Consider the following 25,127-nt stretch of genomic DNA (forward strand, 5'->3'; position numbering starts at 1 on the left):
AACAAGTAGACCCGACAACTTTTTAATAATAAAAAATCTCAATTCAATCCATGATTGTTTAACAGATGGGATGAAGCCAAACCAATGACAATTATTATGAGTCTTTTGACTCTTTTGGTTAATTTGTGACTATCTCCCTTCCTTTATCAACTTTTTGTGCGCATTTATTTATGGCCTATGTGGGGGGGGGGGGGGGGGGGGAGGGGGGGGTGTAAATAGGACGGCCTATTCCACAGGTGTCACGCCCTCATTGGTACGATCAATAGGGTTGGTTCAACCAGAATCGGATTTCGTATCTTGAACCTTTTTTATTTTCTTTTAATTTTTTCCTTATTTTCTCTTTCTTTCTTGTTTATTCCTTACTAGTTTCCTCTGGAACCTTGAGAGCAGACTAACCCACATCAGGTTTTGACTTCTGACCTGAAATATGTGAAATTGAACATCATGAGAGTTCCTTTATCAAAACACACTAAAATATTAATTAAATAAATAAATTTACAATTTTTTATCAGCTTAAAAAATATATAAATAACTCGAGTTTGAGACATTCTAAGGAGGGGAAGTAACAATAAAGTGTTTATTTAGTTGTGGTGGCAGCGAAATAGAGAAATGCTACATACATTCCTAAGTGTACACTCCTCGAGGTGACAGTAAAAATTACGATTGAATTTTGAATCTAATGGTAATTTTCATTGCCACATTAAAAAATTCACTTAAAACTTAGAAGTGCATGTAGCATTTCTCAGCGAAAAATGAGACTGAAAAGTTCCACAAGATGAATCACATGTAAAAAAAATTTCTACAACTTTTGAGACATCAGTTGTCATCAAACATCCAACCTGCGGTTACATTTGGAATGTATACAAACACATTCATGCAAGAAAGTAAGCAAAAGGAAATAAAATTCAATTGCAGGCAACCATTCTTATTGAAACACCATATCTTCTTTAAATGGACAGTCAGGGCAAATCTCTACTCTGATATGACCTGCTCATCTTTAATCACAAAGCAAGAGAGAGAAACAGAAGGAACATTGGAGCTCGACCATTTCTCCACAATCCCACAAGCCTGTTGACATGGCAAAACATAGAGTCATTTCCAGTGACTATCAAAGAATAATACAAAATCATAAAGTAATTATTTTCATTATACAGGGAATAGATACAAATACATACTCTGAAAAACCCAGATTGGATAACAAGAACAAATTAAACCTATTGCAGCCAGTCAGCTGCTAGCCTTGGAGAAAATTGAAACACAAGAACTGGTAGTATAGGGTCAAATTAAGCATGTTACTAAAAACTGCAATGAAGTCCAGGTATTTGTAGAAGGGGACATCTAATTATTTGTAGAACAAAAACACAGTTACTGCAGAAAAATCAATTTGGGCATAATTCAAATCATCCAGAAGAGGAAGTCCAGGTATTAAAGCAGGCTATCCCACTAAAGTAACAGCATAGTTGTGAACGGCAAGGAAAATAAGCAGATCTTGCTGTGCTCCTGTGATATGCAGCATAAGCCTCGGCTAAGGTGTAAATATCTTACATGCCATTAAGTTCTATAAGTATGTATATAGTCTTTATGGAGTACACCACTGATAGTGTATCATGAAATTTAACTTTAATAAGACTCATAATATGAAAATTTGAAACTTTCATATTTTATAATGAAATTGACTATCAAATATTGAATCAAAATTTGGATAGCATACACATACACACATATTTTGTCATTTTGTCAAACCCAGACATCCAGATCTGAGCCAATCAAGTTTAATGAATATTTGCACCAAGGATTTCAGTTCCCAAAAAGAATGAAAGAGCAAAATATTCATCACATATGTTTCTGGAAGGACCAATCATTTTTTCCCAGAACAGGAGGAGACATCTGTCTCCTCATTACGAGGCTATTAGTATGTTCATTCTTATTTAGACATCTAATCCAAAATGGAGTTTATTGAGATTTTTCTAAATGTTCTAGATTTTACATGCTCCAATAGTAGGTAAAACCAGCTGAAACCCTGTTTTTGCCAGCATGACAGAAAGTAACCCCGATTGGGAGCAGAAAATCATATGCTAATTTGAGCATGGAGTTTTTTAGCTTTTTTTGGCTCTGAAATGGGGAAACCCATATGGTATACAAACAGCAGATCCTCCGCCTCTCCTACCAGGGCTATGGAGAGGAGGAGACTTTTTTAGGAGTACCCTCCCTACGCTTTGCTTGTCCCCTGGGGTGAATTAAGCAACAAGAGTAGCTATCCTGGAGAACTTCTAGCTGCAAACTCAAAACTCTAACTCACTTCAGAGCTCTTTCTTTTATCTCTTATGATTATAATATAAAAACTATACAAAATAGTGCTTCTTACCCTGAGTAGGCATCCCTTACCCCATTCCTCAAGGCAGGAATTGCGGGATGGTTAGGTTAAGCAACAATAGCAGTTATGAGCTGGAAAATGTGAAGCTTGCCTTGACTAGGTTTTCTCGATAGTGAGGATGAAAGTAATTGTAGAGACAACCAGAATAACAATACACTAAAATTCAACCACCTGTCCAATACCTACTTCCAAAAAATAGGTTTCATTGACTAAAGTAATACTTGAAATTTCAGCTACCATACTCAAATAGAATTCGTCGTCTTTCCAATATTCTTAGCATACAATATAAGAACCACCATTTCTGAATATACATATTCCACATAAATTTTGGCACTTGCTGTGCCCTCACTCAATACCAAATTAACTTCAACGCAACCACCATACTACTTTCCACCATGGACATAAGGATAGCAGGATAATCTTTTTTTGATGAATAATAATTTATTGAAAGAGAAGGAAAAGCCCTCATACACGAAATACAACCACCCTAAAGGTGTCGAAAATCTAAAAAGTTAACAGGATCTAAAAGATTCGAAGAGTTAATTAGGAACAAATTACAGCCCAATCCAAAAGAGACGTCAAAAAGACAAATTTTAAACAAAGCACATTGGACTCACAGTCCTCAAAAAGACACTTATTCCTTTCTCTTCAAATGCTCCACAATAAGAATGCACAGGAACAAGTTTCCATATAACATCTTTGATTGTCCCTGCCCTTGAGTCTTCCAACAATGAAGCAGCTCTAGGATGTTGCTAGTCATAGCCCATGAAACTCCAAATAAGTTGAGAACCAAGGGCCAAAGATCACTAGTCTACTCACAATAGATGAGGAGGTAATTTACGGTTTCTTTTTGCATAGGTAACACCAATTTACAAGGGTGAAACCTCGTCGTATAACTTTATTAACCGTGAGAATTCTATCCAAAGTTGTCGTCCAAGAAAGCAATGTGTGGTGGGGCCTTAACCTTCAAAACACTTCAAAGGGAACGAACTAGGCTATCCAAACTGTAAATATTTTTAATAACTCTTCATTTTATTTTATTTTTTTATAAGTAAAAACCAATCTTATTCAAAGACTATGGCGTCCCAAAGTACACAAGGAGTATACAATAGGATCACCTAACTAGAAAAGGAAAAGCGTACAAGGAAATCATCATAGCTAATTGACACAGGGAAGATATACGCAACAGTCCAAAGATACAAAGTATGAAAACAAGTGGATAATATGTCCTCCAAGGACCTCTCCAAGTCCCCAAAGCACCTATTATTTCTCTCCCTCCATAAACACCAAAAGTCGTGATTGCTAGCTGGAATCCACAGCATTCTATCTGCCTCCCCAAGATGGGTTTTCGACAAGTATAATAGATCAACGAAAGAGTTAAGAGATTCTAGCTCCTAATCTTGGATTGCCCGGGTTAAACTTGAATTTCAATGGATAGAAGATGCCAAGGAGTCAAAGTAATCTGACACCAATGGCTCTTTGTCCTAAGCTAGCGAATAACGTTCTGGGAATGAAGACATGAGAGCGGCTGCTCTGCACCACACATCATGCCAAAAACAAATACAAGATCCACTCCAAGCCTTGAAGGAAACAAGGTTGGAGAAATACCCCCAGCCATTCATAAAATTCTTTCAAAGGCACACCCCATAGGACCCTCAAACCTCCTCTAAACTCCAGCCCCCTCTTTGTACCCCCACTTCTCAACAATCACATGTCTCCATAAAGAATTCTCCTCTTACACGAATCTCCAAAGCCATTTCCCTAGTAGAGCTTTATTGATCCACATGAGATTCTTACCTCCCAAACCTCCTCTAGATATCAGGAAGCACATAGTCTTCTAGTTCTCCAAATGAAACTTAGGCTCACCTTCTGGTCCATCCCAAAGAAAGTCTCTTCAGAGATGCTCTAATCTCCTAGCTATACCAACAGGTAAAGGAAAAAAGAACAAAAAGCACGTAAGTAAACTGGATTATGTACTCTTGATTAGAGTTAGGCATCCTCCCCAAGATAAATAAATCTTCTTCCAATCACATCCCAAATTGCTTGTCCTAAAAGAAGCATCCAAAAGAAGTCTGAAATATTTCAGGGGTAGAGAAGAGATACTACATTTGAGAAAGTCGGCCAGCTCTTCCTGATGTAGAACCTCCCCTGCTGCAACTAATTCAAATTTCCAAAGATTGACCTTCAAGCCCAAAATGGCCTCAAAACAAAGCAGAATATGACCCAACATATAGATTTGATCACGATTTGAAAAGAGAAGGTGGGATATTTCTAGGGGAAATCGCCTTGGGTGTCTACCCGAAATCCTGAGAAATAACCCCCAAGCTCTAATAGCATTTGACCGAGAGTCTCCATGACAATCACGAAGAGTAGTGATGAGAAAGGGTCCCCTTAGCAAAGTCCCCAAGAACTAGCAAAGAAGTCATGCGAATTACCATTAATCAAGATAGAGATGCGAGCCATGGAGATAAAGCAAACATCCATTTCCTCCAATTAGAACCAAAGCCAAGATGCCCCATGAGATAGGAGAGGAACTCCCAATTGACATGGTCCTAGGCTTTTTGCAAGTCCAACTTGCAAATAACGCCAGGAATACCCGATTTCAACCTGCTATCTAGACACTCATTAACTATAAGAACTGAGTCTACAATTTGTTTTCCCCTTATGAAGGCATTTTGGTTGTTTCATATGACCACTCCCAATACATGTTTCATTCTGATAGTAAGGACATTCGCCAAAATTTTATAACCACTCCCTACCAAGTTAATAGGTCTAAAATTCTTTACTTCCAATTGCCCAATCTTTCAGGGGATGAGAGCAATAAACATAGTGTCGAGGCTCTTCTCGAACAACTCATGCTCATAAAAATTATGGAAGACGTGCATAAGGTCATTGTTCACTATAGCCCAACCAGACCAAGAAAAAAAGCTATAGTGAAGCCATCAGGGCTGACATTATCACAATTCTTACTAAGCAAAGCCTAAAAAACTTCCTCCTCTTGGAATAGTCTCTCAAACCAATATGCTCTTGCAGAGTAAAAACAGGGAAACTCCAAACCATCTAATTTGGGTCGCCAAGTACCAGTTTCATTAAAGAGATTCTTGTAATATTGAATGATAGTATCATTCATCTCCCCTTGGGCGGAGGTAACAATACTGTCTATATAAAAACTGGAGATAAAGTCATTTCTCCTGGGAAAGTTCGCAAGGCGGTGAAAAAATCTCATGTTGTGATCCCCTTTTTTTAACCAAGTCGCCCTAGACTCTGCCTCCGACTAACTTCTTGCATAAGAGCCTGCACATAGCAGGATAATCTGATGGGATAAGAAGTATCTAAAGATTCTATAACACAACATTTAAAACCCTTAGAAAAATGTATGCGAATGAATCATAAGGTGTTATAAACAAATCAACTCATCAAGGACACAGAAAAGCAGTGCAAATCAACTCAATCTAACGCTATGCAGGGACACTGTGTTTGGTCTAAACCAATATGCTATTTTTCATTAGTGCTAAATTTTGCATAATCTAAATTGTAAACTAACCCCCAATCTACCTGTTTCGAAATTCTATTGAAGATTTTGCCCTTATAAAAAAAAAAAAAAAAAAAAAAAATCACAGAAAAAGACACATATTGTTTGTGCCTAGACCTAGGACTTTCAAACCTTATAAAGGACTATACGAGCTTAGTATGATGACCGTATATTTGTATGGTTGCTATCCTGAACTTGGCACTAATTAGTAACAATATCTCTTAATGGTCAATCATTTTCCTGGGCAGCAGAAGAGTTTAATGGCAATCAGGTTAGAAGCTCTTGGAAATTTGGAATTCATCAAGGTTATGCAGCCCAAATCAGCTCAATCTAAGGTTATGCAGACTGCCACTGTTTCAGATTGAACCAATTAGCTATTTAGGCACAAGTGTTAAATTTTGCATGGCCTAATTTATAAAATTAACCCCCAAATTAACTTGATTTGAAATTTGATTCAAGAGATTTCCAAAAACAAATCATCATAAGTACACACACACAATATAATTTGTGCCCACACTTAGGCCTTTTAAACCTTATAATGATTGGTTTTTATGACCGGGAACCTCCAAAGTATAGCAACTTCGTGTATCCACCCCTGAAGGATAAACCCCGAACCCATGTAACGCACCCCTACCACACGGATTTATTAAATCTAACTTTCACCAGGGGTGTGGCCCCAAGGAGTTGTTTGCACCCAAAGGAATTTGAACCTTAGACCTGATGGTTATGCCACCAAAGTCCAAGGCCTTCACCACTTAACTAATAATGATTTTACAAGCTTTGAATATGAACATAAATTAAATGGTTGCCATCTTGAACTTGGCCCTAATTAGCAATCATGTCTCTGAATGGTCAACCATTGTCATGTACAGTGGAAGACATTTAATGGCAATCTGGTTAGAAACTCATGGAAATTGGGATCGGCAATCTGGTTAGAAACTCATGGAAATTTGGGATTCATCAAGGATGGATAAAAGCAGCCTGGATCAGCTGAAACTAAATTATGCAGGCCACTAGGTTAGGATTGCACCTCTAAGCTATCTGGTCATAAGTGCTACATTGCATGACCTAAAATGTCAAATTAACCTACTCGGAGCTTTGATTGAAGATAGAAAATCATAATTTTGTTTCGATAAGTAATCGAATTGTATAAAAAAGCAAAAGCGCAATCCAAGTATACAAGAAGTATACACCTAACTAATTCATAAAAAACGTATACACCTAACTAGAAAAAGAAAAAAGATCAAGAAAAACATTAAAGCTAGTAATCTGAAGGCACTCAAAGGCGATTGTTTGGTGGTATAGAGTTTTGAGGAAAAGATGCATTTAGATCCACCACCATTCTCTTGCAATCCCTAACACAATGATCATTTCTTTATCTCTAAATACACCACATTAAGCAAGACAAGATTATCTTCCACAATGCTACCCTTTTGAGGAGAGCCACATTGCCCTTTCTAGCAAGCGAAGAGATCCACCACCCACCTAAGCATAACCCACTTTAACCCATAAAGGCTGAAGACAGAACTCCATAAGGCATAAGCAATCTCGCAATGGAGTAGGAGGTGATGTACAGATTTCTCATTCTTATACATGCAACACCATTGTACCACTATGAGATGTTGTTTCCTAAAGTTATCTAACATGAGGATCTTCCCTAGAGCAATTGACCAAACAAAGAACACGACTCTCAAGAGAATCTTATTTCACCAAATACTCTTACAAGGAAAGGGATCACTATTATGGGGAATAAGGACACTATGGAACAAACTGACATCAAACAACCCTCTCTTGGAATGGGTCCTACACAACTTGTCCTTACCGCCCCATCTTAATTTGAAGGAATACAACAAATTGAAAAACGTGGTGAAGACATCCACCTCCCAATTCTGTGCCTCTCTAAATTATTGCAAAAAATTAAGCCCCTTGATAGGCTGAAGAGCATTTATTCTTTGCTCATAGCATTTATTCTTTGCTCATAGTAAGATGAAGTTGAAGAACACAAAGGAGATGAGGTCCAAGCACCATCATTGCCAAGGGCTTGGCTTTGATGCGAGCAAAGTGAGGTGAATATCCTCCCTCCGCAGCAATGTGGCTTTTGGAAAAGACAGTATGTATCAACCAAAAAAATCTTAAGATTTGTATCATTAGAGTAGAAAGGAAAAGACAAATACATTGATAAATTAGACGGAAGTGAGTCAGAAGGGGTCAATTCAAAAATAGGTGTACCTTACCGGGTGTCAATAGAACAATTAAGAATTGAAGGGTATCAATAGGATTGTCTCTCAGCACAAGAGGTGTAAGTATGGTTTCCTCACATTCTAAATTGTAACGACCCAGGGTAAAGCGCTAGCCACATCTACTTTATCACCCCAAAAGGACTAGTCAATTTGAAACATTTTAGAATCACTTATAAAAACCAGTTTCACCTAACAATTAACCAATGTGAAACTTAGCATCCATGAGTATCTTTTTATAACCCAACCACATTATGTAGACAACTCCTCTTCCCATTATGGGATCGAGGCATTACAAACTCCCATCTTTAAATCCCTCACATCCTCATCAAGACCACACCATGCGACTACTAGATGGCTCTGATACTATTGCAACGACCCATAGAAAAGCGTTAGCTACATCTACGCTATCACCCCAAAAAGGCTAGTCAATTTAGAGCATTTCCAGAATCACTTATAAAAACTAGTTTCACCTAACAAGTAACCAATGTGGGACTTAACACTTATGAGTATCATTCTGTAAACCACCCACTCAATGTATGCAACTCGTCTTCCCAATATGGGACCGAGGTGTTACACTAATAGATGAATGTCACATGTCTTTTAAGTCTTGACATGCATGATCTCCCACTCTAGACTAGATGGTACACAAACATTTACTGGTTACACTCGTAGCTTCTCTTAACCTATACTATTTATTAAAAGGCACTCAATACACTAGCATCAAAGCCACCCAAAAGAGAGCCAACCATCATATGTTATACTCCTAATCCACTTCAGAGGAAGTAAGCTACCCACAACTCATAAGCTAAAAATACAAGTCTCCAATCAGCAGAAACTAATTAATCATACACCAATACATCACCCGCATTTTCAATGTCAACGTTCACCACCACCACCAGTAGTGCACAAATCAAACACAAGCCTTCCCGACCCCCAAAATCCCCAGCCCCAAACACAAAAATCTCGTTAAACCGCAAAATAAAAACACCCAATTTCGCCAAAACCATCCACACCGATACACCCATCCAATTTCAAGTCGCTGAAAACAAATCCCAAAGCACATAATAAGCTATGCCTGCAATGTTTTTAAAGGCAAAGTAATTCCAAAAAAAAAAGACCATGATCCCAAACCCGAATTTAACCATCCCAAACACAAAATCCTAAAATATCCATTAATCGAAACCCCGCAACACAGATACCCAAATCACCAAACACATTTATCTAATCATAAAACAAACAAAGGCAGAGCTCTCACCTATTACTGGTATCCTCCGCCATGAGTATTCATGTCCTCCTCGACCTTGGCGGTAAGATAGACTCTGGGGAAGTCGGAGACATCGAAGGTCTTCTCCTTCATCATCTTCACCACGTCAGGCTTCTTGAGCACAGTCCGCCGGATGGGAGGGCGGTTGCGGCGTTGGTCGCGGCTATAGTACTTGATGTCAAAGACGGTCTCGGGGTCGGAGGAGGGGATCCAGGGCAGTACCTTGACGCTGGCGGGGCATTCCAACCGGTACTCCAGGGCGCCTGGCACAGCGGATCTGTACTCCGGACCGGCGCACGGGCCGGTGATCTCCCACGGTTTCTTGATGTAGCTCTTCAGGGTCTGGAAGAGCGACGAGGCTGTCTTGGCCATTTTGCTGGAGAAATGCGAACGAGTCCGTTGCAATATCTCAGCAATCAGATTATACTGTGAGTTTTCAATTTATTAAGTTCTCTAATTTGTTTAGTTTACTTAGCATTTATGATATAATTTACTAATAATAATGTTTTCATATTATTAAAAATTATAATTATGAAAGATATATATATATATATATATATTTTTTTTTTTTTTGTATGTCCACACAAGGGAAGATGGATGGAGATTCGAACTAGTGATATCTGTTTTATGAGTCGTGGTTCACAGCTAATTGAACCACGACTCATAAATACATTTTATCCTGAACTATCCATTCAATTGCACTTTGACTTCCAATGTTTAAAAAGTAACATTTGACCCTCAAACTTTCAAATTGTTGTAATTCGACCATTTTGACTCTTTTTTTTTTTTTTCCAAAATGCCCTCATTCCAAATTTTTTAAAAAATTAAAAAATTAAGGGTGGCTGATCTGGGGTGGCCGGCCACTCCTTAATTTTTCTTTTTTTTTTAACTTGGGATGGGGGCATTTTGGGGAGAAAAACAAAAAAAGTTAGAATTGTCAAATTGCAACAATTTAGAAGTTTGGGGGGTCAAGTGTTACTTTTTAAACATTGGATGTCAAAGTACAAATAGGTGGATAGTTCATGAGATTAAATGTATTTTCCCCTATAAAATATTGAGCTATGCTTAATCATGTAATTCAAAAAAAGATTAAAATTTAATTCATTATCCTAAATTGTGTCTGTAATAATGTAATGTTTATAATAAGAGGATTTTGACATCACATGTAAAATCTTTAAATCAACCATTTATTTCATAACTACCTTAGCTTTCTAAACACAGTTACACATGAAAACCTTCTAACAAATATCTCACTCAAGTCATGCATCTCATAAACAAAATATCATAACATATCTCAAAACATCGAAAGCATATAGTAATTATATTCATACACAAAATACATGGCCCAATTAACATACATGCATAAAGTAAGGGGAAAATATATATATATATATATATATATATATATATATATATATAAAGAAACTCTTTCAACTAATAACCGTTTTTAAAAAAATCTCATGAAGTTTAAAGTATGTTAAAGTGGTACATCAAACAACTATAGTGTGTCAAAAATGCCACTTTTTTTATTATATTCTTATAATATCCTTATTATCTTAAAAACTAAAACACAAAATTAATAAAATAAAAAACTAAACTAAATTAATAAAAAAAAAAAAAAAAAAAGTAATCACTGTAATTTGCCTAAGTTACAAATCACTCGTGTGGTATTAAAAAAAAAGAAAGTAAAATCAGACCATGTGGTTGACTTAAATTACAAATCGCTTCATGTCGTATGAAAGTAAACTTAGAGGTCCCTAGGATATGCCAAAAAAATAATTTGGTCTCTGGATTCAAATTCCGTTAAAACATTTAATGAATTCTGTTAGATGTCACATTAACACTAATAAAATGGCAACATGTATCATTCTTAATAAAAAAAATATATTAATATATTAAACTAAAATAATACTTTATGATTTTTTTTCTTAAAAAAAATAATTTTATTAATTTTTTATTTTAGTTTTTAAGAGAATAAGGGTATATAGGAATATAATTAAAAAAAAAAAATTGCATTTTTGACACACGTTGGTAATTTGATGTACCACTTTAGCACACTTTAAACTTTATGGGGCTATTTCAAAAACAAATGCTAGTTCAAGGGGCTTTTTTTATAGTTGTTGAAGAAGTTGTGAAACCAAATATTTTGAAGTTTAGAATTTTGGCCAAAAATGCTCTTCTAACTTTCTAATCATTCATCTAATGGTCAAATGCAGGTCCAAGCATAACATCATCAAATTCTTCAATCTTCATCACTTCCTCATAGAGGTGATCTACATCAACTAGACCCTAATTGAGAGCTTTAAGTGTTATTGCAATCTTGTTCAAATGTTCAAATTACTCACTATACCATTTCACTATCAGCAGCACAACTTCTTTTCCTTTGGGATCTTTTGGCTGAAACTATAAAGGTGTCATACATCAACAATTTTAACTCAACTTTGGCCAAATTTCTAGACTAAATTTTTCTTTCTCTCTCTCCTCCACAGGCATTTAAAAAAAAAAAAAAAAACTTAAGAGAAAAGTTGGGTCAAAGTTAGGTTTAAGTTGTGCCTTTATCATTTTCCGAAACTATATTGAAAAAACCAACATGTTTTCCTTTTGGCATTGCTTCATCAAAATTCAAATCAATATTCTTTAAGTTAAAAACATTATCGTGCAAGCCTATATCAACAAAGGATTTTGTGAAGCTTCCCCTTGTCATTTCTTTACGATGCGTCTGTTAAAGATCTGAGCAGGCAAAAAAATAAAATCTCAAATAAACATTAGAATATTTAGAACCAATATGAATAGATAAACATCAATAGCCCATATTAAGCATTTCTTCTTGTGAATATTACATTTTAAAAAGTGATAAAGATTGTAGTTCATTTTACATACAGTCAAAGTGCACAAATCCACTTAAATACAGTAATGCAAACGTTAGGTTAAACTTCATTTAACTCTACTGAACTTCAATCATTTTTGCAACGTCCCCCCCACAAAAGTTCAAAAACTCTCAATAATGTATCGAATTTCTAAGTTTTTGCAATGTCACCCATCCGTTAAGGTTTTTTTTTTTTTTTTTCATTAAATCCTGTTAAAATTTAAAAAATACTCATGTGTTTTTGTTTTAAAAAATTTTTTTTAAAAAAAATTGTAAAGATTAAGGCGCATATATTTTTGCAAATTTCTGCAAATCCGAACTAACGCCTGAATCTTTGCAATTTTTTTCCCCATAACAAATGGGGGTATTTTGGTAATTTTGACATCACTCCTTATGATTTAACTGAAAAATCTAACGAATGGGTGACATTGCAAAAAATTGAAATTTAATACACTAAATTAAGAGTTTTTTTGAACTTTAAAGAGGTAGTTGAAAAAGTGATTGAAGTTTAGGGGATTAAGTGAAGTTTCTCTAATTTATCATCTTGAGGCTTATAACTCATGCCAAAAGGGGAAAATGAACTCATTGGCACTTATGAGTTAGGTTAAATTAAAATTAGACAAAACAAACTAAATTAAGAGTTTTTTGAACTTTAAAGAGGTAGTTGAAAAAGTGATTGAAGTTTAGGGAATTAAGTGAAGTTTCTCTAATTTATCATCTTGAGGTTTATAACTCATACCAAAAGGGGAAAATGAACTCATTGGCACTTATGAGTTAGGTTAAATTAAAATTAGACAAAACAAACTAGTCCACAGCTTCAATTAGCTCAAACCCAAATTATATAATTCTACAGGTCCTATTTTTACTTCCACATATATTTTCAGGTCATGTGAAATTACACAAAATCATAGTAGAGTTTGAAGCAATGAAACTTCAAGCAGAAGCAAGTTATTCCCTGTTTAATTTAACACTAGTAAAAATAATGAAATAAATAAATCAACCCTAATTTTTTTTTTTTTTTTTAAAAAAAAAGACAGAGAGCCCCCTAAGGCAGGGCAACTTAATATACGGCAAAGCCTAGACCCGTGCATGGCACTCCCCCAACACCCCACACAAATCTAGTAAGACTTGGCTTCACTGCGAATGTGGCCTTAAAGAATTGATTTGCACTTAGGGGAATTTGAACCTTAAACTTGATGGAGATGCTACAAGTCCAAAGCCTTTACCGCATGTGCCAACCCCTTGTAGCTAATCAACCCTAAATTGATATTAGGTCATCAAATTATAACAATGAAAAATGTCACTAACAAAGAATCTTAGCAATCTTTGCCTTAGAAATCAACATCAAGTCCTAGATTAAGTAACAATTTTCAAGGCAAAGGCATCATTCAGAGATCTAAGGTTCAAAGAAAAATTTACACTTCAAAATATTGTTTGGCTGGTAAGAAAACGAAGGAGAATATAAGAAACAAATACATGGGAGATTTTTTTTTTTTTTTGGGGGGGGGGGGGGGGGGGGGGGGGGGGGGGGGTGAATATGAATCCTGAAGGAAACAAATAGAAAATGGAAATGGTGCAAAGAAAAATCTAAAAAGGAAGGTACTCTCACTTATATCTGTTTTGGTCATATCAAAGAGTAGTGGGCTTAATGCATACAAAAATGAGATAAGATGGGTAGGGAAGGAAATATCTAAGAATCATAGAGAAAAAGTCGAAAAGAGGGAGGGAGGGAGGAATGATGCCTAGAAGTCGGACAAGCTGCGTCTTTTGTACAAGAACGACGGCAACGACGACGAAGAGGAGTTGGAGAGGAAGTGAGAACTAGACTCGTGCAAGAGAATGGGACAATAAATTGTTTGGAGGAGTACGTGTGAGGTGCTTCTCGAGCGGAGAAAACGTTTTTTCCTCGACGCCCTCAAGTATTTTATGGTAAGCAAAAAAAAATGTTTTCGGATTGACTACCATTTTTAGAGGCACCAATCATAAAAAAACAGCTTTGATAAATGTATTAAAAATTGAACTCACATGTACACCCCCATCCAAATTGATATCATCAATGATGTGCCATGATGCTACTATGGAGTATGGGCTCAACCTACCAGAAGTCAAAATGTGTACTTATTTTATATAAAAAAAGAAAAAAAGAAAAAAGAAAAAAGGTGTACTGACAATAGTCCTCTAATTATTATGTTGTGGAAACTGAAAGCCCCCCAAAATAAGTGGCAGGCAAGTAAGCAAGAAGGAACAGCAAACCAATGTCACCTACCCTGATGTCTCAAAGGGCACACTTGCTTACCAGTTACCACTCCTAAAATACTCACAAGTTTCCCAATAGAATCTTTTCCCTGTCTTTCCTTTTCCTTCCCTTTATACGCCACCCTCTTCGTCTCTCCCCTCTGCTCCCTGCTCTCTTATACGCCAACAGATCTCTCTCTATTTCTCTCTTTCTCTTTCTCTCAGCTCAAATCGTCCACAGCAAGGTACTTTCTCTTGTCTTTTCCATCTTCATTTTCGTGATCTACGTAATCTGCTTATTCTATGGGTTTTGATCGATCTGTTTCAGCATCTTGTATTCACGGTCAATTTCATCTCTGTTATGCCTGAAAAAAGTCAATTTTTGTTAGGGTTTTGCTTTTTGGGTTTTTAATTCTCTTTGTTTTTATGGGTTTTAAATTTTCGTTTCGTTTTTCTCTTTCGCATATGTCTTGATACGCGATAGCATTTCGTACTTACTCTGATAATTTGATCATTTTCATTTCTGGGTTTGTTGGATTTGACTACCGTTTGCTGTATTTTAGTTCTCTAAAGTTTTTTTTTTTTTTTTTTGGTGGGGGGTTCCTTGATGGTATCGAAATGGGTTTTTATGGCTCTGATTTTCGTAGTTAGGGTTTATCACGTTCTGGGTTTGCCTTGTTTGACTTTGGTGGGAGTTTTTGTTTCAGGGTCCGTTTCTATAACACGATCTAGTAGTGATTTTAGGTCGTGTAGCTGCTTGTAATCGTTATAGTGTTCATTTTGAAGTGGGCATGTATGAATATAGTGCTCTACCACCACCACCTGCAAATTTGAAGAGTCCCTACATTAAAGTTATAAAGTGCATATTGGATGTTATTGGGGTTTAATTTATGCCCCTTTATAGAACTAACCTTATTAAACATGAAAGGGAGCCTTACTATTTCTTGTTGTTGTAAGGTTATGAAGTGTTGATGACTTTCAAAGTGTGCATTTGTTACTAGGTCCCCTTTGTTTAAAGTCTTTTGGGTAGGATGTGGGCACAACAGCTATATGCTTCCTTGTTTTTCATTTTTCGTTTATTCAACTATTCTAGAGATCACTTATGGTTATTTTCCTTAATCTGATTGGTTTTGTTATTAGGCTTCTTTTACTGATATGTTTCTGTTGACATTTATCTGTAGATGGCAATGCAGGAAGCAAATCCTGCCCCTGCTCCAACTGCCCAAGTTGTTGGGAATGCCTTTGTTGAGCAATACTACCATATTCTTCACCAGTCCCCCGAATTGGTGCATAGATTTTATCAGGATTCAAGTTTACTAAGCCGGCCAGATGCCAATGGTAATATGGCAACAGTGACAACCATGCAAGTAAGTCCATGAAAAAGAAATCATTATATTTCTTAAAACCCAATCCTCTAAATTGTGGAATTTAAAAGCTCCTAGAATCTACCAAAGAAATTATCCTTCCATACCACTTGACACTACTGCCACACACTGAAAATCCTTCTATTCCTTCAAACTGAACTATAAAAATGCAACTGAAACAATTTCCACGAGCCCTCTTAGGAGACCCATTTCTCTGTTAGCATCCAGCTAGAAGGCAATACATTATTAGGAGAAACTCATTTTGGGGGATTCAGTGCTTTTTCAAATGAAGGCATGTATGCCTAGATTCCTCTCTTATTCTTCTTTATCTCTCTGACTTTTTTTGCATGCACTACCCCAAACGTCTACGAAGTTGCTCATTTGTTTGATCTTTTATCAGGAACTGCATTTCAAAACATTACCACTTAACCTTATTCTATCAATCTTTTCACATGAGAACTTATTACAGCCTCCTTACCACGTTTCCTCTGGATGAAAGCCCTATAAGCTTACATTTTCTGAGGCTGTCCCGAGCCAATTTCATGGACAGGGTTTGGTGGACCTGGAGGGAAACTCACTCCTTCCACGTCTTTCCTTGCTTTCAATTTCACCTTGCCACAAACCTTGCATAAAGTATTCAAAAAGTTGAGAGGATCAAATCGTCCAACTGCTACTTGCATTGTTGTTCATCAATGAGTAAAATGTCACCGGATCATCTTTAAGTGATTGTTTAGGGAACTTTGAGCTTGAAAATGTAATTTTGATGCTGAATTGCTCGTTTAAGATGGTTGAAGTTTGTTATTGACTTGAATAAATTTATCTAATTTTAACATTGTCAATGATAACCCCATTTATGCCCATTAATATATTTTGGTCATTGGGTTTGTGTCAATTTTTTTTTTCTTTATTTAACAAAAATCATGTATTCTTTCTGCCTCAAATTAAATTTTTTGCTTTCATTTCAAACGTCCAATTTGATTTGGAGCGTATAATCATGTCAATTAGGAGTTCCATTTGTGTATGTTGGAGTGGTGTGGTGGTTTTTGGGGACAAATTGAGAAGATGGATTTCTTTGTGTATATCTGCAGTGCGGTTGCACGGCGGTCGACCTCGCCTCCACCCCTCAAGGCGGGGGTAGGTCACCCCCTCCGCGACCTCAGCTCCACCCCCTTGCGTAGTGGGTGGGTTGCCCCATCAGTGAGATTGGTTCCATCCTATCATAAAAGGGGATGGGTTGCTCCCTCAGCCCCCCTCCCCCCTCCCCCTACAACTTTTTTTTTTTGAATTTTTTTTTTCATTCTTGGAACTGATGCTACTGATCACTTGGTAATTTCTAATCTTCTTTTTTGCTGATGATTTGGGTGGATCCAACCCAGCTTTGCTTTATTAAGGCATGTACTTTGTTTTGAAGAGTTTTAACGATTAAATGTAAGCCTAGGTAGTTCCTGTGGTTGAGGTGTTGGGAAAGGCTGAGTGGCAGATACTCTTGGTTGTAGAGTGTACTAACGTTGTTTGAAATGTTTGGGACAATTTCTAGGTTCTCCATTTAAATTAAGGGCAGTTTGGATGGGGTGATAAAGTGGATGAAAAAAGTTTGGCAAGCTGGAAGAAACTCTTTTGTCAAAAGGAGGAACGGTCACGTTTGATCACAATACTTTATCTAGTCTCCCAACTTATTATTTCTCTCTCTCTCTTGGCCTGTTGGTATTGCTTATAGCTTTGGGAAAACTATAACAGGACTATATAATGGGGATGCACTGAGGACAACTTGCGTAAAATTCGTGCTCCACTTCACAATGGGAGCTTGGGCGTTAGAAAGTTACTGGTTTAATCAAGCTTTACTTGGCGAATGCTTGTGATGTTATATGAAGGAGAGGAATAATCTCTGGTTGAGGGGGTGGATAACAAGTATGGGGTTTCTTTGGGAGGTTGGTGTTTAGATGTAGTAAGAGGACCTATGGAGTTGGTTTACGGAAGAATATTAGAGGCTTTTTTCTTCTTTTTTTTTTTTTTGGGGGGGGGGGGGGGCACCAAATTTATTGGGTTTAGAGGAGGCATGGCACCCAAATGCGAGGCACCTAAATGCAGTTTTGGTATGATCTTTGGTAAGGTGATACTCTTCTGAAAAATGTGTTTCCTAACTTTATTCAAAGTTGCAAGGGATAAAGATGCAATGGTTCGAACTTTAACTCCATCATTTACCTCCCATTTCAATTAAATATTTCACGTGTTAGGCTTCGCCTATTAAAAAGGAGTTTGAATGTACACGTGAGTGGGCGTGTTAAAGCAATGATTAAGTGATTAAATTTACCTCTTCCTATCAGCTTATGAGAAAATTGGTGATTTAACATGTTGGAAGGGTGAGGATAAAATGATTTGCATCCTATTAGAAGTCATGGATTGGAAGGGGTTGGGGGAATTTCTCATGCCACACCAAATTTGAGGTGGGAGATGGCTCCAAGATTAGATTCTTGCATGATTATTTGTGTAGGGATATGGCCCTTAAGGAAGTCTTTCCTATTTTATTTGGTATTGCCCATGCAAAGGATGCCTCTGTTGCAGATCACTTGAGACTTTTGGTGGTTCAAATAAGTGGAATGTGAGCTTTGCTAGAGAGGCTCAGGATTGGGAGGTGGATGTCTTTGCCTCTTTCTTTAGGGTGTCGTATTAAGCTAGAGTGAGTCGAGGAAGTGAAGATAAGCTATGGCGGGTCCCCTCCAAAAAAGGGTTGGTTAAGGTTAGATCCTTCTATTGTTCCCTGATTTGTAGTGAAGATAGCCGATTCCCTTTGAAGAGTGTTAGGTGGACTAAGGTCTCCTTGAGGGCGGCATTTTTCACTTGATTGGAGGCTCTAGGTAAGATCCTTACTATGGATAGCCTCAGGAAGCGACATGTTATTGTGGTGGACAGATGTTACATGTAAATGAATGGGGAATTCACGGACCATCTTCTTCTTCATTGTAATGTGGCTTATGTCATTTGGATTGCCTTTTTAGTCATTTTGGTTTGTCATGGGTTATGTCTAGATGTGTAGTCAACTTGTATGCTTGTTGGTGGACTAGCGGCAGTACGCGAAGTGTGGCTGTGTGAAAGATGGTGTCTATATGCCTTTTATGGTGTTTATGGAGGGAAATGAATGACAAGCTTTGAGGACCATGAGAGGCTTTGAAGGAGATTACGTCTATTTTCTTCAAAACCTTGTATCTTTAGACAACTACTTATGTTTATCTTTTGTCGATTAGTTATAGTGATTTCCTTGTTCTTTTTGCTCTTTCTAGCTTGGTGCTTTCTCTTGTATACTTCCTGTATACTTAGGGGTGCTTTTACGCTTTTAATGACAGTTTCGATTACTTATCAAAAAAAAAAAAAATCATGGATTTGAGGTTAAGAGCTAATATATGGGATTAAGGTCGAGATGACAGCACTTTTCATTTGAAAAGCAAATGGAGAGTTTAAGATCTGCCAAGAGTAGGATTTTTCACTTGGACAGCAGCATTGGGGAAGACCCTTGTGATAGATAATCTGAGAAAGCATGGGATAGCCATTGTGGATTGGTCTTGCATGTGTAAATCAAATGGAGAGACAGTGGATTATTTATATGTTTTTTATGACATTGCTAGAGAGCTTGGACTTTTGTGTTCTGTGTGTTTGGGGTTCAATGGGTCATGCCAAGAATGGCAATTGAATTATTTTATTGCTGGAAAGGACAACTCAGTAGAAATTGTAGTGGTTCTTTTAGAGAAATGAATACATGGCAATGAGATTGAAGCTTTTAGATCTTGATATCTGTTATATGGTAGCTACTGCTTTTCTTCTTTGAATTTGTTGGAATACTTCAAACTTCTGTATTTTAGCTGCTAGATTTGCTCTTTGGTGTTGTCTTGCATGGATTTTGTGTACTTGGGTTGTGTGCCTTTTTGCACTTTTTTTAATGAAATTTATTACCTGTTAAAAAGTGTCCACTTTCTATAATTGAAAACACTTGTACATTTTCTTACACTACCCCTCAGCTTGAAAGAAAAAATCATATTAAAAGCGTGTCCATCCTTACCATGTAAAGGGCATTTTTAAGCATAGTACATATTGATTTCTTTTGATCTATAGTCATGCCATTTAGAACCAAGACATTTAAATTGAGATAGAGGGTGTAGAAGTACATAACTTATTTATTGTGTTAATAATTGCTAGCATTAGATTATGATTGTAGGTAATGTAGGTTGATTAAAATAGTTGCATTACTTACCTTGGAGCAGGCAATTAATGACAAGATATTGGATTTCAACTATGAGGAATATGCTGCAGAGATAAAAACTGCAGATGCTCAGGAGTCTTATGAGAAAGGGGTGATTGTTTTAGTGACTGGATGTTTAACTGGAAAGGACAATCTGAAGAGGAAATTCACACAAACATTTTTTCTTGCTCCACAAGACAAAGGCTACTTTGTCTTAAATGATGTCTTTAGGTACATTGAGGAAAATGAACACTTGCAAACCAACCCTGTCTCAGTCAATGGCGTGAATGAAATCATTGCTACAGCTGCCTTGACACCAGAGCCAGGTTGGAGTGGTTCTTCTTCTTTATGTTTTCTATTGGGATTTATGTCAGAGACTCACATTTTGAAATTACTTGTATCTGTGTTACCAGAGCCTGCTCATGCTCCCGAACATCCTGCTGTGGACCCTGCTACTTCCTTTGAGGCGGAGGATCTTAATGATGGTGCTGAAGTTTGTGATCCTTCAGATAATGAGGAAGGATCAGTTGTTGAAGATGAGGTTATAAAACCCTCAACTGATGCCGGTCAGAATGAAGTTCTTACAGAGGTTGATTCTACAGATGTTGCTTCGGCTCCTGCAGCTGAGGATGATGCTCCAAAAAAGTCTTATGCATCCATTGTGAGTCCATGCTTATAGTTTGTGTCCTATGAAAGCTTTTAACCTTTTGGTGTTGACTCATTCTTTTAAATTTGTTAACTTGGGAGCTTCGTATAGGTGAAGGTAATGAAGGGTACAACATCTAATTCAGTCCATGTTGCTACCAGAAATTTTAGGGCGGTACCCACAAACCCCGAACAGTGGTCACAGGTTTCTGCAAAACCTGCTCCTGCACCTGAGGCATCTGCTCCTACTAGTGACATTGCTCCCGAAAGCAGCAATGTTCCTGAGGAAGGTACCTATTAGTGTTTACTTACTAATTCAGAACACCTTCCTGAATTTGAGGTCCACATGGTCACTTGTTGGTGTACCAAATGTAAGCCATTCCTTTTCAATTTTGATATGAGGAGATTGAATTTGAGGCTTGAAGCCAGCGTAGTGGGGCTGGCAGGTCATTTTTTCCATTTGTTCTAGTGTCTGAGTGGTTTCGATGCTGTATCTCTAGTGTCAAAATCTAAAATTATTTTTATATTTACTCTTTACAGCTGAAGGGTACTCCATATATGTACGGAATTTACCTTACAATGCAACAGTTGCACAACTTGAGGAGGAATTTAAAAAATTTGGGCCTATTAAGCTTGGTGGCATCCAAGTTAGAAGTAATAAGGTCTGTTTCTGTTTTTAGTTTGTGCATTTGGTCCCAACTGAGCGATTCCTGATGCAATGCTTACTAGTAAAGTATTTCTGGTGTCCTGCAGCAGGGATTCACTTTTGGCTTTGTTGAATTTGAAGCAATTGATTCAATGCATCGTGCGCTTGAGGTAACTATACACATCCCAAGTCAATGAAATCTTTATCATCTTCTCTTTTTCGAGTATCTAGATTGATCAACATGCATTAAGTAATTCCAACCAGAAAGATGGTCTTTTTAAGCTTAGCATGTGTCCTATACTAAGTAATTTACATTTTTTTATCAATACCAAGTAAATTGCATTGTTATATAAATTATAGAGCATTTTACCAAAAAAAAAAAATTCACTCAAAACCAAAATTTTATTTATTTCTTTCGTTTTTTCTTTTTTAAGTATACTTGAAAACTAAAGTGTGAGTGGAGTTTTTCCATTCCTTTTCAGTTTTCAAAAGACAATTTTTCCCTCTTCTTTGCTGTTTGCATATGTAAATTTTCATTCCTGCTGCATGAAATAATCAAACACGTGGTTGTATGAAATAAGCACTTAAACCTGAAGAAAATGAGATTTAAAGTGTTTGCATATTTGGTCACTTATCTATGACAGCGTACCCAAGGACTACTATATTTATAGTATTTGCACAGAGTATACTAATGCATTGTATATCTTATGGAGGGAAAGAAACAATAGAAGCTTTGAGGATTTGGAGAGGAACTTGGAGTATATTTTATCCTCTTTTTACCACACGTTGTATCTTTGGACTACGGCTTATGTGTCTCCTTTGTCGATTAGCTATGATGATTTCCTTGTTCGTTTTTCTCTTTTTAGTTAGGTGGTTTATTTTGTATACTTCTGGTGTACTTAAGATTGCCATACACTTTTAATAAGATTGGAATATTACTTATCAAAAAAAAAAAAAAAACTAATGCGTTGTGACAATATACCTTGAAATATAACTGCTATTATAGCTGAAAGTTTCCACTAACTTTCAGGCTGTTACAACTGTCGGACATAGTTTATACTATTTGAGTCCCACAAACAATGATATAGCGTGGTTTATATGGTAGACAACTTTACCATCAGGACCATTGCATGTCCTTGCAGATATGTTTTATTGGTTTATTGCTTCAAGTAAGATTTTTCTGGTTGTTACTTGTCAAACTGAAAAGGTGTAAGGTTGAACCTTTTTTGTTGTATAGATGGGATATCTGGAAAAGAAACCTAGAATAATATGTATATATGCTTTGTAGTTTGCCTAATACAAAACATTTTACCGAAGGGTTGGTGAGAAGGATTTACTCATAAAAAGTTTTTAACTTAAATGAAGTGTTTTTCCTCTTTGATGGACACTTTGCATATTTGAACTTTGATAAGCTCTGGTAGAGAGTGCCAATGAGCTGTAGCTTGAACGGCACATTCTCCCTCTAAAGAAGAAGTAGAAGGGAGACGCTGTGGATTTTAGACCTTCTAGGTGCATGTATAACTTAACAATTAAGAAAAGAAAAAGAAAAAGGAACTTTTAGTGGAGGTTCAAGCTTGAGCCTCTTGTTTTCAAGGTGCATGAACGGGTTGATGGGATTGCTTCTTGGCAAAACATGAATAGCGTATCTAAAGCGCCTAAGTTAATTTATTTCTTTTTTTCAAAAATTTAAATTTAATTTTAGCTCATTAAGTTATGTGGAGTTGTCCGTATAGTTTTTTTATTCTATGTTAATATTCAATGTAGATTTAACAAAACTTAAAATTCAGGCTTCACCTATCACAATTGGGGATCGTCAGGCTGTTGTCGAGGAAAAGAGAACTACTACCCGAGGTAAGTTCAAGTTAGCTTTTTCACAGCTTGAAGCCAACTTGTTTGACAGTACAAGGTAAATGTTTTAACTATTTAACAGAAAACTGAGGATGCTGCTATTTCTTACAGTTAGTAGCAGTGGGAGAGGTAGGTATTCTTCGGGAAGAGGTGGGTTCCGGAGTGACAGTTTCAAGGGCCGTGGGAACTTTGGTGGCAGCCGGGGTTATGGTAGGAGTGAATTCAGAAACCAGGGTGAGTTTTCAGGGCGACCCAGGGGTTCAAGTGGACGCAACGGAGAGGGTCATCAGCGGGTTAACCAGAATGGCAGTGGGAGGGGTGGGCGTCAAGGTGGAGTGAACCGTAGCCCCGCCCCCGCTGCTGCTTGAACATCGAAGAAAATGGTTGACAGTTGATTTTTTGACAGTTAAATGAGGGGTTTTAAGGCTCTAGATATGCAGGTTTTGGATTTATTATCTCAAATGTTAATGAGAAGATTATTGTGATTTTTCTTTCTTGCGGTATTCCATAAAAGCTTAGAATGACAAGAAAAAAGAAAGTGTTTCAGTGTTGTTATGTACTTTGTCAGAAAGCATGTGGTTTTGTAACATTAAAAATCTCTGTATTTGACCCATTCACGTGGAGAACAACTTTACATCAGCAGCTGATTTGAAGCTGCATAAAGTTGATGTAAAATTTTGGGTACAATAAAGATGATTATTGTTAAGAGTCTGGTGAATTGTAGCTTCAGCTTCTTTTTCTTTACCCCTTTTCTGTGGCAATTTGATCTTGGTGGCGTTCTGTGTGTTGAATAATTCCAGTTGCTCTGTATCAAAAAGTAATGCTAAAAAAAGCACAATCTATGGCTTTTCAACCACAGCAATGATATGATTACCATATATAACAAAGAATTGAAAACCACAGCTAGCTTTTTGACATATTCAGTTTCATTTCTGCAAGTTAGATACAAAATTTGAAGCAGCAAAAGCCGCAGAACCGGCAACCACAGAGAGCAAAGCAACGGCAACCTGCAATGCTATCTGCCAGGGGTAATCCTCAGGGACAAGGTAAACACAGGAGGGACCCAAAAGCAGCAGAACTAAGCTCAGGCTCAGCAAAACCCCTGGGGTTCCTGGGTCTGTTGCTGCAGAAAGGACTCCTAGTTCCTCCGCCTTAGAGAGGAGTCCCAGTTTCTCTATTGTCGATAGAGAGAGCCCGAACTTCTCTGCCGCCGACAGCAAACCGGCTTTCTCAGCTTTAGTCAGCAGTTTCAGCTGCTCCACCCTTGTCAGTAGCTTTATTGGAGGTGAAGTTGTTATGGGGCTACTCCGAGGGCCTTTCTCTCCAAGGGGGAAAACAGTTGAATTCTGCAATAGTTTTTGATAAAAATTGTTAACATGTGAAGAGCTAGCAGATTATTCTGCAGTCAAATTCAAGAAGATGCATGCAAGCAGAAAAGTGTGAGGTTGGGATAAACTGACCTTTCTAGATCCAACTGTTTTGGCAGCTGCTGGTAGAGGCTTCTGGGTAGCCATTGATTGAATAAGAAGAGGTGAATAAGTTGCAGAGTCGATGACAGGGACTCCCCTGCTGCTGCATAATGCCATGGCCTTCATGCTCTTCAGTCTTCTCTGTGAAGTTGTTGGTGGTTTGCTTGAATATGTGGGTCTCAAAGACCCACCCACGTGAATGAATGATGGACAAAGAAAGAAGATCATGGATTGGCTTCAGCTTGCGATGTCTACGTGTCAGCACGTGGCTGGTTACGCGGTTATTGCTTCTTCTCCTTTAGAGTCGTGTTTGGAAAATCACAAACTTTCCCATTTTGGCTTTATGTAAAGTTTGGAGAAAAATGAACCTAATCCAAAGAATTAATTATGATAGGAAGGCATAAAATCTCACC

The 25,127-nt window shown here is 37.2% G+C and overlaps 3 protein-coding genes across 4 annotated transcripts; 1 reads left to right on the forward strand and 2 right to left on the reverse strand.

Moving 5' to 3' along the window:
* Positions 1 to 785: 785 nt before the first annotated feature.
* On the reverse strand, positions 786 to 9,833 carry LOC132175290 (furry). Its single transcript, XM_059587176.2, has 2 exons — positions 9,402 to 9,833; positions 786 to 1,068 (listed from the first exon to the last, which is right to left on the reverse strand). The coding sequence occupies exon 1, from the start codon at positions 9,780 to 9,782 to the stop codon at positions 9,405 to 9,407; it is 378 nt and encodes a 125-aa protein (XP_059443159.1). The 5' UTR covers positions 9,783 to 9,833; the 3' UTR covers positions 786 to 1,068; positions 9,402 to 9,404.
* A 4,665-nt stretch (positions 9,834 to 14,498) lies between these two features.
* On the forward strand, positions 14,499 to 23,953 carry LOC132173467 (Nuclear transport factor 2 (NTF2) family protein with RNA binding (RRM-RBD-RNP motifs) domain-containing protein). Of its 2 annotated transcripts, none has more exons than XM_059584971.2 (9): positions 14,499 to 14,756; positions 15,693 to 15,878; positions 20,129 to 20,432; positions 20,520 to 20,767; positions 20,864 to 21,041; positions 21,292 to 21,413; positions 21,508 to 21,567; positions 23,185 to 23,248; positions 23,357 to 23,953. In XM_059584971.2, the coding sequence occupies exons 2-9, from the start codon at positions 15,693 to 15,695 to the stop codon at positions 23,611 to 23,613; spliced, it is 1,419 nt and encodes a 472-aa protein (XP_059440954.1). In that variant the 5' UTR covers positions 14,499 to 14,756; the 3' UTR covers positions 23,614 to 23,953. The 2 variants fall into 2 exon arrangements, with proteins under 2 accessions (XP_059440954.1, XP_059440952.1); XM_059584969.2 differs by having other exon boundaries at positions 14,500 to 14,756; positions 21,505 to 21,567.
* Positions 23,954 to 24,074: 121 nt separating this feature from the next.
* Positions 24,075 to 24,920, reverse strand: LOC132173468 (wiskott-aldrich syndrome family protein, putative (DUF1118)). The gene is made up of 2 exons (XM_059584972.2): positions 24,706 to 24,920; positions 24,075 to 24,591 (listed from the first exon to the last, which is right to left on the reverse strand). Exons 1-2 carry the CDS (start codon positions 24,838 to 24,840, stop codon positions 24,172 to 24,174), a joined length of 555 nt encoding a protein of 184 aa, XP_059440955.1. The 5' UTR covers positions 24,841 to 24,920; the 3' UTR covers positions 24,075 to 24,171.
* Between the last annotated feature and the right edge of the window lie 207 nt (positions 24,921 to 25,127).

The sequence above is a fragment of the Corylus avellana genome, chromosome 3, assembly GCF_965113065.1.
Source record: "Corylus avellana chromosome 3, dhCorAvel1.hap1.2, whole genome shotgun sequence".
NCBI classification, from domain to species: Eukaryota; Viridiplantae; Streptophyta; class Magnoliopsida; order Fagales; family Betulaceae; genus Corylus; species Corylus avellana.

What these genes read in the sequence shown, in the direction of transcription:
- LOC132173467 (XM_059584969.2), top strand. Translation starts at nt 15,693, where the DNA reads ATGGCAATGCAGGAAGCAAATCCTGCCCCTGCTCCAACTGCCCAAGTT. An exon ending in TCCAAGTTAGAAGTAATAAG is followed by an intron (nt 21,414 to 21,504) that starts GTCTGTTTCTGT and finishes GGTGTCCTGCAG; the next exon opens with CAGGGATTCACTTTTGGCTT. An exon ending in CAATGCATCGTGCGCTTGAG is followed by an intron (nt 21,568 to 23,184) that starts GTAACTATACAC and finishes CTTAAAATTCAG; the next exon opens with GCTTCACCTATCACAATTGG.
- LOC132175290 (XM_059587176.2), bottom strand. Translation starts at nt 9,782, where the DNA reads ATGGCCAAGACAGCCTCGTCGCTCTTCCAGACCCTGAAGAGCTACATC.
- LOC132173468 (XM_059584972.2), bottom strand. Translation starts at nt 24,840, where the DNA reads ATGAAGGCCATGGCATTATGCAGCAGCAGGGGAGTCCCTGTCATCGAC. An exon ending in AAACAGTTGGATCTAGAAAG is followed by an intron (nt 24,592 to 24,705) that starts GTCAGTTTATCC and finishes AAACTATTGCAG; the next exon opens with AATTCAACTGTTTTCCCCCT.